This window comes from Fringilla coelebs (assembly GCF_963513975.1).
Source record: "Fringilla coelebs genome assembly, chromosome: 29".
In the NCBI taxonomy this organism is placed as follows: domain Eukaryota; kingdom Metazoa; phylum Chordata; class Aves; order Passeriformes; family Fringillidae; genus Fringilla; species Fringilla coelebs.
The window spans coordinates 990,739-1,002,578 of record NC_140055.1 but is presented as its reverse complement, the minus strand read 5'-3'; the positions used below and the strand labels follow the sequence as shown (position 1 = coordinate 1,002,578).

The window sequence follows — 11,840 nt, the reverse complement described above, 5'->3', positions numbered from 1 at the left end:
GGGAGAAAACACCAAAATCCCTTTAAAATTGACCAATTTTGGTCATTTTCCCTCTCCTGATTTATTTTAGATTTTTTTAAGATGGAGAAAACACCAAAATCCTTTTCAAACCAACCAATTTTGGTCATTTCCCCCTTCCAAATTTATTTTTTAAACTTTTTGGAGGGAGAAAACACCAAAATCCCTTTAAAATTGGCCAATTTTGGTCATTTTCCCTCTCCTAATTTATTTTGGAGGGAGAAAACACCAAAATCCCTTTAAAACTGGCCAATTTTTTGTATTTTCTCCCCACTTAATTTATTTTTGAGGGAGAAAACACCAAAATCTCTAAATTTAGGATGGGCTCAAGGCGGGAAGGGGGAACTAAAACCCGGAATTTTTAATGGAAAATCTTAATTTTAATGGGAAAATCTTAATTTTAATGGGAAAAATCTTAATTTTAATGGGAAAAAATCTTAATTTTAATGGGAAAATCTTAATTTTAATGGGAAAATCTTAATTTTAATGGGAAAAATCTTAATTTTAATGGGGAAAATCTTAATTTTAATGGGGAAATCTGATTTTTAATGGGAAAATCTGATTTTTAATGGGGTTTTTTTGGGGGAAAAAAGGCCAAAAAAGGGAATTTCGCCCCTCCCTCACCTCGGCAGGGCTGGCCCGGGGGTTCAACATCGACGTGGGCGGTCCCAGGGTGTTCCTGGGGCCACCGGAATCCCAGTTTGGCTACCGGGTGCTGCAGTGGGGGGACGAGGGGGACAAGTGGTGAGTGAGCCCCGGGGGAAACTGAGGCACGGGTGGGATGGTGGGGAGGGGGAAACTGAGGCAGGAAAGGGGAAATTGAGGGAGAAAAGGGGAAATTGAGGGAGGGATGGTGGGGAGGGGGTGGGAAAGGGGAGATTGAGGCAGGAAAGGGGAAATTGAGGGAGAAAAGGGGAAATTGAGGCACGAGGGGGGGAAACTGAGGCAGGAAAATGGGGAGGGGGTGGGAAAGGGGAAACTGAGGCAGGGATGGTGGGGAGGGGGTGGGAAAGGGAAAATTGAGGCAGGAATGGGGAAACTGAGGCAGGAAAGGGGAAATTGAGGGAGGAAAGGGGAAATTGAGGTTGGAAAAGGGAAACTGAGGCAGGAAAGGGGGGCAGGGAGGTGGGAAGGGGGAAACTGAGGCAGGAAAGGGGAAATTGAGGCAGGGATGGTGGGGAGGGGGTGGGAAAGGGGAAACTGAGGCAGGAATGGGGAAACTGAGGCAGGAGCGGGGAAACTGAGGCAGGAGGGGGGAAATTGAGGTTGGAGAAGGGAAACTGAGGCAGGAATGGGGAAATTGAGGCACGAGGGGGGAAACTGAGGCACAAAGAGGGAAACTGAGGCAGGGGAGGTGGGGAGGGGGTGGGAAAAGGGAAATTGAGGCAGGAAAGGGGAAATTGAGGTTGGAAAAGGGAAACTGAGGCAGGAATGGGGGGCAGGGAGGTGGGAAGGGGGAAACTGAGGCAGGAAAGGTGGGGAGAAGGGGAAGGGGGTGGAGAAAAGGAAACCGAAGGCGGGAAGGGGAAAAAAACGAGGTTGGAAAAGGGAAACTGAGGCAGGAGTGGGGAAACTGAGGCAGGGGAGGTGGGGAGGGGGTGGGAAAGGGGAAACTGAGGCAGGAAAGGGGGAGAAGGGAGGGGGAAACTGAGGCAGGGAGGGGCAGGGGAAGCACGGGAGGAGCTGGAGGCTGCGGCCGGACGGACAGACGGACAGACAGCCACACGTGGGTGGCACAGCCTGGCGCGGTGCCCGCCCCCGGAACCCGCGGCGGGGCGGGGGGAGGGGGCGGTGACACCCTCGGTGTCCCCCCTTTGTGTCCCCTGTCCCCCCCCTTTGTGTCCCCTGTCCCCCTTTGTGTCCCCTGTCCCCCCTTTGTGTCCCCTGTCCCCCTTTGTGTCCCCTCCCCCCCTTTGTGTCCCCTGTCCCCCTTTGTGTCCCCCAGGCTCCTGGTGGCGGCCCCGCGGGACGGGGGTGGCCGAGGCGACATTTACCGGTGCCACGTGGGAGCCCCGAACGCCTCCTGCGCCAAGGGCGACCTCGGTACCGGGGGGAAATCGGGGGGACCGGGGGGTTTGGGGGTACCGGGGAGATCGGGGGTACCGGGGGGTTTAGGGGTCCTTGGGGGTTTGGGGGGTCCCGGGGGTTTGGGGGGTCCCGGGGGTTTAGGGGTCCTTGGGGGTTTGGGGGGTCCCGGGGGTTTGGGGTACTGGGGGGTTTGGGGGGTCCTGGGGGTTTGGGGTACCGGGGGGACTTGGGGGTACCGGAGGGGTTTGGGGTACCGGGGGGTTTGGGGGTTCCCTGGGGGTTTGGGGGTTCTTGGGGGTTTGGGGGGTCCGGGGGGTTTGGGGGTCCCTGGGGGTTTGGGGTACCCGAGGGGTTTGGGGGGTCCTGGGGGTTTGGGGGGTCTGGGGGGTTTGGGGGTACCCGGGGGGTTTGAGGGTCCCGGGGGGTTTGGGGGTCCCTGGAGGTTTGGGGGTTCTTGGGGTTTGGGATTCCCTGGGGGTTTGGGGTTACCCGGGGGTTTGGGAGTTCCGTGGTGGTTTGGGGTTCCTTGGGGGTTTTGGGGGATGTCCCTGTGGGATTTGGGGTTCCCTGCGGGTTTTGGGGGATGTCCCTGTGGATTTGGGGGAAGTCTCCGTGGATTTGGGGTTCCCCGTGGGTTTTGGGGGATGTCCCTGTAGGTTTTGGGGTCCCCCCGGGGCGCTCACCCCCTCTTTGTCCCCGTTGTCCCCAAGGGGCCGCGGTGCCGTGGCTCAGCAGCAGCGCCGGACACCTCGGGATGAGCCTGGCGGAGTCCGGGGACGGCGGCGTGGTGGTGAGCGGGGAAACTGAGGCACGGCGGGGTGGTGAGCGGGGAAACTGAGGCACGGCGGGGAAACTGAGGCACGGCGGGGAAACTGAGGCACGGCGGGGTGGTGAGCGGGGAAACTGAGGCACGGCCGGGAAACTGGGGTGGGGACGGGGAAACTGAGGCACGGCGGGGAAACTGGGGTGGGGATGGGGAAACTGAGGCACGGCGGGGAAACTGAGGCACGGCGGGGTGGTGGTGAGCGGGGAAACTGAGGCAGGAAAGGTGGGGAAAGTGAGGTGGGAGTGGGGAAACTGAGGGAGGAAAGGGGAAACTGAGGCAGGAATGGGGAAAATGGAGGGAGGAGTGGGGAAACTGAGGCAGGAATGGGGGTCAGGGAGGTGGGAATGGGGAAACTGAGGCAGGAAAGGTGGGGAGAAGGGGAAGGGGGTGGAGAAAAGGAAACCGAAGGCGGGAAGGGGAAAAAATGAGGTTGGAAAAGGGAAACTGAGGCAGGGATGGGGAAACTGAGGAGGGGAAGAAGGAGACTGAGGATGGGTGGGGGGAAACTGAGGCAGGAGCGGGGAGAAGGGAGCGGAATCCGGGGCAGGCGGTGGCGGGAGGGGGGCGGTGTCCCTGCCGTGTCCCCGTGTCCCCACCATGTCCCCGCCATGTCCCCGCCATGTCCCCACCGTGTCACCGTGTCCCCGCCGTGTCCCCACCATGTCCCCACCGTGTCGCCGCCGTGTCACCGTGTCGCCGCCGTGTCACCGCCCCCCGCCGTGTCCCCACCGTGTTCCCACCGTGTCCCCGCCATGTCCCCGCCGTGCCCCCGCGGTGTCCCCACCATGTCCCCGCCGTGTCCCCACCGTGTTCCCACCGTGTCCCCGCCATGTCCCCACCATGTCCCCACCATGTCCCCGCCGTTTCCCCGCCGTGTCCCCACCATATCCCCGCCGTGTCCCCGCCGTGTCCCCGCCGTGTCCCCGCCGTGTCCCCGCCGTGTCCCCACCATGTCCCCACCGTGTCACCACCATGTCACTGCCATGTCCCCACCATGTCCCCACCATGTCCCCACCATGTCCCCACCATGTCCCCACCGTGTCACCATGTCCCCGCCGTGTCCCCACCGTGTCCCCGCCGTGTCCCCACCGTGTCCCCACCGTGTCCCCGTGTCCCCACCGTGTCCCCACCGTGTCACCATGCCCCCGCCGTGTCATTGCCGTGTCCCCGCCGTGTCCCCACCGTGTCACCGTGTCCCCACCATGTCCCCACCGTGTCACCACCATGTCACCGCCATGTCCCCACCGTGTCCCCATGTCCCCGCCATGTCCCCACCATGTCCCCACCATGTCCCCGCCGTGTCCCCGTGTCACCACCATGTCCCCGCTGTGTCCCCACCGTGTCCCCGCCGTGTCCCCGCCGTGTCCCCACCATGTCCCCGCCGTGTCCCCGCCGTGTCCCCACCGTGTCGCCGTGTCCCCGCCGTGTCACCACCATGTCCCCCCCGTGTCCCCGTGTCCCCACCACGTCCCCACCACGTCCCCACCGTGTCCCCACCATGTCCCCACCATGTCCCCGCCGTGTCCCCGCCGTGTCCCCGCCGTGTCCCCACCACGTCCCCGCCGTGTCCCCGCCGTGTCCCCGCCGTGTCCCCGCCGTGTCCCCGCCGTGTCACCGCCATGTCCCCGCCGTGTCCCCGCTGTGTCCCCGCCGTGTCCCCACCATGTCCCCACCGTGTCACCGTGTCCCCACCATGTCCCCGCCGTGTCCCCGCCGTGTCCCCGCCGTGTCCCCGCCGTGTCCCTGTGTCACCACCATGTTCCCACCATGTCCCCACCGTGTCCCCGCCATGTCCCCGCCGTGTCATTGCCGTGTCCCCATGTCTGCACCGTGTCCCCACCGTGTCCCCACGTCCCCGCCGTGTCCCCGCCGTGTCCCCACCATGTCCCCACCGTGTCCCCACCGTGTCCCCGCCATGTCCCCGCCATGTCCCCACCGTGTCCCCGCCATGTCCCCGCCATGTCCCCACCATGTCCCCACCATGTCCCCACCGCGTCCCCACCGTGTCCCCGCCGTGTCCCCACCATGTCCCCGCCATGTCCCCACCGTGTCCCCACCATGTCCCCACCGTGTCACCATGTCCCCCCCGTGTCCCCGCCGTGTCCCCGCAGGCCTGTGCCCCGCTCTGGTCCCAGCACTGCGGCACCTCCGTGTTCAGCCCCGGCCGCTGCCTGCAGCTGGACCGGCAGCTCCGGCCCGTGGCCACCGTGGCCCCCACGGCCCAGCGTGAGTGGGGTGGCACCTCCCGGGCACCCCCCGGCGCCTGCCACCCCCGGTGTCACCGTGTCCCCTGCCAGGCTGCTCCACCTTCATGGACATCGTGGTGCTTCTGGATGGTTCCAACAGCATCTACCCCTGGGAGGAGGTGCAGACCTTCCTGGGCAGCGTCCTGGCGCGCTTCTTCATCGGGCCCGGGCAGACGCAGGTCAGCGGGGGACACCGGGGGACACCGGGGGGACACCGGGGCTGGGGGTGTCCCCAAGGGCTGGGGGGCCACCACGGTGTCCCCGGGGCTGGGATGATGTCCCCAGGGCAAGGGGACTGTCCCCAGGGCTAGGGGATGCCACCGCAGTGTCCCCATGGCTGGGGGGATGTCCCCAGGGCTGGGATGGTGTCCCCAAGGCTGGGGGGCCACCATGGTGTCCCCAGAGCTGGGATGGTGTCCCCAAGGCTGGGATGGTGTCCCTGGGGCTGGGGGTTGTCCCCAGGGCTCAGGGTGTCCCCAGGGCTGGGGGGCCACCATGGTGTCCCCAAGGCTGGGGGTGTCCCCAGGGCTCAGGGTGTCCCCAGGGCTGGGGGGCCACTGCAGTGTCCCCAAAGCTGGGCTGGTGTCCCCAAGGCTGGGGGTGTCCCCAGGGCAAGGGGACTGTCCCCAGGGCAATGCTGTTGCCCCTGGGGTGATGGCATTGTCCCTTGGGGTGGTGGCATTGTCCCAGGGGTGATAGCATTGTCCACCCTGGGGATTTGAGGGGTCCCCGGGGTTTTGGACATTCCCCGGGGATTTGAGGGGTCCCTGTGGGTTTGGGGTTCTCTGGGGGTTTGGGGGATGTTTTGGGGCTCCCCCCGGTTCTGACCCTCCCCTTTGCAGGTGGGGGTGCTGCAGTACGGGGAGCAGCTGCTGCAGGAGTGGGGCTGGGGCAGCACCCTGGGGGTTCCCCGGGGATTTGGGGGTTCCCCGTGGATTTGGGGGTTCCCTGTGGGTTTGGGGGAGGTTTTGGGGCTCTGACTGTCCCCGTTTCAGGTGGGGGTGCTGCAGTACGGGGAGCAGCTGGTGCAGGAGTGGGCGCTGGGGCAGCACCCCACGGCCCAGAGCCTGCTGGAGGCCGCCAGGAACCTGAGCCGGCAGGAGGGGAGGGAGACCAGGACGGCCATGGCCATCCGGGAGGCCTGGTGGGGACGGGCACGGGGGATTGGGGACTGGGGGGATTGGGGGGGGATTGGGGCTGGGGGCACTGGGGGGATTGGGATGGGATTGGGGGGGATTGGGGCTAGGGGCACTGGGGGGGATTGGGGCTGGGGGGATTGGGGCTAGGGGCACTGGGGGGATTGGGGCTGGGATTGGGGCTGGGATTGGGGGGGGATTGGGGGGATTAGGGGGGGACTGGGGGGGATTGGGGCTGGGATTGGGAGGACTGGGGGGGGACTGGGGCTGGAACTGGGGTAGGATTGGGGCTGGGGGGATTGGGGGTGATTTGGGCTGGGATTGGGGTGGGATTGGTGTGGGACTGGGATCAGGGTCAGGGTTGGGATCAGGGTCAGGGTTGGGACTGGGATCAGGACTGGGATCAGGATAAGGCCGGTACTGGGATCAGGATCAGGGTCAGAGTTGGAATCAGGATCAGGGCTGGGATCAGGGTCAGGATCAGGGCTGGGTTTGGGATCAGGGCTGGGTTTGGAGTCAGGGTTGGGATCAGGATCAGGGTTGGGATCAGGATCAGGGCTGGGATCAGGATCAGGGTCAGGGCTGGGATCAGGATCAGGGCTGGGATCAGGATCAGGGTCAGGGCTGGGATCAGGATCAGGGTCAGGGTCAGGGATCAGGATCAGGGTCAGGGCTGGGATCAGGATCAGGGTCAGGGCTGGGATCAGGATCAGGGCTGGGATCAGGATCAGGGTCAGGGCTGGGATCAGGATCAGGGTCAGGGTCAGGGATCAGGATCAGGATCAGGGCTGGGATCAGGATCAGGATCAGGGCTGGGATCAGGATCAGGGTCAGGGCTGGGATCAGGATCAGGGCTGGGATCAGGGTCAGGGTCAAGGCTGGGTTTGGGATCAGGATCAGGGCTGGGATCAGGATCACGGATGGGATCAGGGTCAGGATCAGGATCAGGCTCAGCACAGGAGGAGGGCTCACCCTGCCCTGCCCAGGATCAGGGCTGGGATCAGGATCAGGGTCAAGGCTGGGATCAGGATCAGGATAAGGGTCAGGGCTGGGATCAGGATCAGGATCAGGATGAGGGTCAGGGCTGGGATCAGGATCAGGATCGGGATCAGGATCAGGCTCGGCACTGGAGGAGGGCTCACCCTGGCCTGCCCAGGATCAGGGCTGGGATCAGGATCAGGATTGGCATTGGGATCAGGGTCAGGATCAGGATCAGGATCAGGCTCGGCGCTGGGATCAGGATCAGGGCTGGGATCAGGATCACGGATGGGATCAGGATCAGGATCAGGATCAGGCTCAGCACAGGAGGAGGGCTCACCCTGCCCTGCCCAGGATCAGGACTGGGATCAGAGTCAGGACTGGGATCAGGATCAGGGTCAGGGCTGGGATCAAGATCACGGATGGGATCAGGATCAGGGTCGGCACTGGGATCAGGATCAGGGTCAGGGCTGAGATCAGGATCAGGATCAGGGCTGGGATCAGGATCATGGCTGGGATGAGGGTCAGGGTCAAGGCTGGGTTTGGGATCAGGATCAGGGCTGGGATCAGAATCAGGATCAGGATCAGGCTCGGCACGGGAGGAGCGCTCACCCTGCCCTGCCCAGGATCAGGACTGGGATCAGGATCAGGACTGGGATCAGGGTCAGGATCAGGATCAGGCTCGGCACTGGGGGAGGGCTCACCCTGCCCTGCCCAGGATCAGGATCAGGGCTGGGATCAGGATCAGGCTTGGCACTGGAGTAGGGCTCACCCTGCCCTGCCCAGTCCCTCACCTCCCTCCCCTCCCTCCCTCCCTCCCTCCCGCAGCTCGCAGTCCTTCCTCCCGGCTCGGGGCGGCCGCCGGGGCGCGGCGCGGCTGCTGCTGGTGCTGACGGACGGCGAGTCCCACGACGGCGCCGAGCTGCCGGCCGCGCTGGCCGAGTGCGACCGCCACAACGTCACCCGCTACGCCATCGCCGTGAGCCCCTGCCCCCTCCCTGTGCCCCCCACCCACCCGGGGGGATCCCCCTCAACCCCATCCTCCTCCTCCTCCTCAGGTGTTGGGGCATTACCTGCGGCGGCAGCAGGACCCCGAGGATTTCATCCGCGAGATCAAATCCATCGCCAGCGACCCCGATGAGAAATATTTCTTCAATGTCACCGACGAGGCGGCGCTGGGTGACATCGTGGATGCTCTGGGGGATCGGATTTTCAGCCTGGAAGGTGCTGGTTTTGGGGTGGGGGTGATGGGGAGGGCTGGTGGTGGCGGCTGAGCGTCCTCCCCGCCCTGCTCAGGTACGCACGGGGACAACGAGAGCGCCTTCGAGCTGGAGATGTCCCAGGTCGGCTTTTCCGTGCACCACCTCGAGGTGATCCTGGCAGAAATCCACTTTGCTAATCCATCCAAAAATTTTATATTCTGGTTAGCCACAGCTTGATTGGCCCTTTAATCAATACCTAATTAAGGAGCCGCCCCTCGGTAATGAACGCGCATCACGAACGGCAGTTAAAAATTGATAATTCTTATCAATTTTTAATCAATTTTATCAGTTTTAATTCTTTTCTCTGAGCTTCTCACAGCCTTGGGGGAGTTCAGTTAAGAATTGATAATTCTTATCAATTTATAGGGGGAATTCAGTTAAGAATTGATAATTCTTATCAATTTATAGGGGGAGTTCAGTTAAGAATTGATAATTCTTATCAATTTTTAATCAATTTTATCAGTTTTAATTCTTTTCTCTGAGCTTCTCACAGCCTTGGGGGAGTTCAGTTAAGAATTGATAATTCTTATCAATTTATAGGGGGAGTTCAGTTAAGAATTGATAATTCTTATCAATTTATAATCAATTTTATCAGTTTTAATTCTTTTCTCTGAGCTTCTCACAGCCTTGGGGAAGTTCAGTTAAGAATTGATAATTCTTATCAATTTATAGGGGGAGTTCAGTTAAGAATTGATAATTCTTATCAATTTTTAATCAATTTTATCAGTTTTAATTATTTTCTCTGAGCTTCTCACAGCCTTGGGGGAGTTCAGTTAAGAATGATAATTCTTATCAATTTATAGGGGGAGTTCAGTTAAGAATTGATAATTCTTATCAATTTATAATCAATTTTATCAGTTTTAATTCTTTTCTCTGAGCTTCTCACAGCCTTGGGGGAGTTCAGTTAAGAATTGATAATTCTTATCAATTTATAGGGGGAGTTCAGTTAAGAATTGATAATTCTTATCAATTTATAAGAGTTTAAATTCTTTTCTTTGAGCTTCTCACAGCCTTGGGGGAGTTCAGTTAAAAATTGATAATTCTTATCAATTTTTAATCAATTTTATCAGTTTTAATTCTTTTCTCTGAGCTTCTCACAGCCTTGGGGGAGTTCAGTTAAGAATGATAATTCTTATCAATTTATAGGGGGAGTTCAGTTAGGAATTGATAATTCTTATCAATTTTTAATCAATTTTATCAGTTTTAATTCTTTTCTCTGAGCTTCTCACAGCCTTGGGGGAGTTCAGTTAAGAATTGATAATTCTTATCAATTTATAGGGGGAGTTCAGTTAAGAATTGATAATTCTTATCAATTTATAATCAATTTTATCAGTTTTAATTCTTTTCTCTGAGCTTCTCACAGCCTTGGGGGAGTTCAGTTAAGAATTGATAATTCTTATCAATTTATAGGGGGAGTTCAGTTAAGAATTGATAATTCTTATCAATTTATAATCAATTTTATCAGTTTTAATTCTTTTCTCTGAGCTTCTCACAGCCTTGGGGAAGTTCAGTTAAGAATTGATAATTCTTATCAATTTATAAGAGTTTAAATTCTTTTCTCTGAGCTTCTCACAACATTGGGGGAGTTGTGATCAGAGTGATCCAGCTGGGAAAGGTGGAAATTTGGGGTGGTCTGGGGATGCTCCAGACCTGGGAATTTGGGGTGTCCTGGAGATGCTCCAAACCTGGGAATTTGGGGTGCCCTGGGGATGCTCCAGACCTGGAAATTTTGGGGTGTCCTGGGGATGCTCTATGGAATGGATATTTGGGATCCTTGGTGATACTCCATATTCTGGGTTTTTTGGGTGCTCTGGGGATGCTTCATGCTCCAGGGATGCTCCAGACCTGGAAATTTGGGGTGCTTTGGGGATGCTCCAGACCTGGGAATTTGGGGTGCCCTGGGGGTGCTCCATACTGCAGGGATGCTCCAAACCCCGAAATTTGGGGTGTTCTGGGGATTCTGCATGTTCTGTAAATTTTGGGTGTTCTGGGGATGCTCCAGGCCTGGGAATTTGGGGTGCCCTGGGGATGTTCCATACTCCAGGGATGCTCCAGACCTGGGAATTTGGGGTGCTCTGGGGATGCTCCAGACCTGGGAATTTGGGGTGCCCTGGGGATGCTCCAGACCTGGGAATTTGGGGTGCCCTGGGGATGCTCCATACTCCAGGGATGCTCCAGACCTGGGAATTTGGGGTGCCCTGGGGATTCTCCATGTTCTGTAAATTTGGGGTGCCCTGAGGATGCTCCATACTCCAGGGATGCTCCAGACCTGTAAATTTCGGGTGTTCTGGGGATGCTCCAGACTTGTGAATCTGGGGTGCCGAAGAGATTTTGGGGGGGATTCCTGTTGGGGTTGGGGGGTCCTCGCGGTGATGCCCCCCCTGCCCGCAGGACGGGATCCTGTTCGGCACGGTGGGAGCGCACGGCTGGGAGGGCGGCGTGCTCCAGCTCCGGGACCGGCGGGACCGGGACCGGGACCGGGACCGCGCCCGCCTCGCCCCCGCCCCCGCCGCCTTCCGGGAGGAGTTCCCGCCGCGGAGCAGCCGCCACGCCGCCTACCTGGGTACGGGGGGATGGAACGGGGGGTTTGGGGGGGTTCTGGGGGGGTTCTGGGGTCGGGGTCCCCGCCCCGGCGGTGTTCCGGGAGGAGTTCCCGCCGCGGAGCAGCCGCCACGCCGCCTACCTGGGTACGGGGGGGATGGAACGGGGGGTTTGGGGGGTTCTGGGGGGGTTCTGGGGGGTTCTGGGGTCGGGGGGACTGGGGGGGTTTGGGGATGGGGGTATAGGGGAGGAAATGTGCTGGGAATCTAGGGTGTTCTGGGGATGATCCAGATCTGGAAATTTGGGGTGCTCTGGGGATGCTCTATGGAATGGATATTTGGGATCCTTGGTGATACTCCATGTTCTGGGTATTTGGGGCGCTCTGGGGATGCTCCATACTCCAGGGATGCCCCAATCCCAGATATTTGGGGTGCCCCGGGGACGCTCCAAACCCCGATATTTGGGGTGCTCTGGGGATGCTCCAGACCTGGGAATTTGGGGTGCCCTAGGGATGCCCCAATCCCAGTTATTTGTGGTGCCCCGGGGCCGCTCCAAACCCGGATTTTCGGGGTTCCCCAGCTCTGAGCCCGCTGTCCCCCCAGGGTACTCGGTGTCCTCGCTGCGGCTGCCGGGGGGGCAGCGCCTGTTGGTGGCCGGCGCCCCCCGCTTCCAGCACAAGGGCAAGGTCGTCCTCTTCCAGCTGGGCCTGGGAATTTGGGGTGTCCCGGGGATGTTCCACACTCCAGGGATGCTCCAGACCTGGAAATTTGGGGTGCCCTGGGGATGCTCTATGGAATGGATATTT

General features: G+C 59.6%; 1 protein-coding gene across 1 annotated transcript in view; it reads left to right on the top strand.

The window, feature by feature from the left end:
* ITGA10 (integrin subunit alpha 10) overlaps positions 1–11,840 on the top strand; it is a 29,486-nt gene continuing 17,646 nt past the window's right edge. Inside the window, exons 1-11 of the mRNA XM_084222953.1 lie at positions 1–762; positions 1,964–2,061; positions 2,757–2,836; positions 4,984–5,098; positions 5,170–5,297; positions 6,114–6,262; positions 8,061–8,211; positions 8,291–8,456; positions 8,529–8,602; positions 10,886–11,057; positions 11,638–11,754. Coding sequence (XP_084079079.1) covers positions 587–762; positions 1,964–2,061; positions 2,757–2,836; positions 4,984–5,098; positions 5,170–5,297; positions 6,114–6,262; positions 8,061–8,211; positions 8,291–8,456; positions 8,529–8,602; positions 10,886–11,057; positions 11,638–11,754 — 1,426 coding nt within the window. The 5' untranslated portion in view covers positions 1–586. The remainder of the gene's footprint in view (positions 763–1,963; positions 2,062–2,756; positions 2,837–4,983; positions 5,099–5,169; positions 5,298–6,113; positions 6,263–8,060; positions 8,212–8,290; positions 8,457–8,528; positions 8,603–10,885; positions 11,058–11,637; positions 11,755–11,840) is intronic.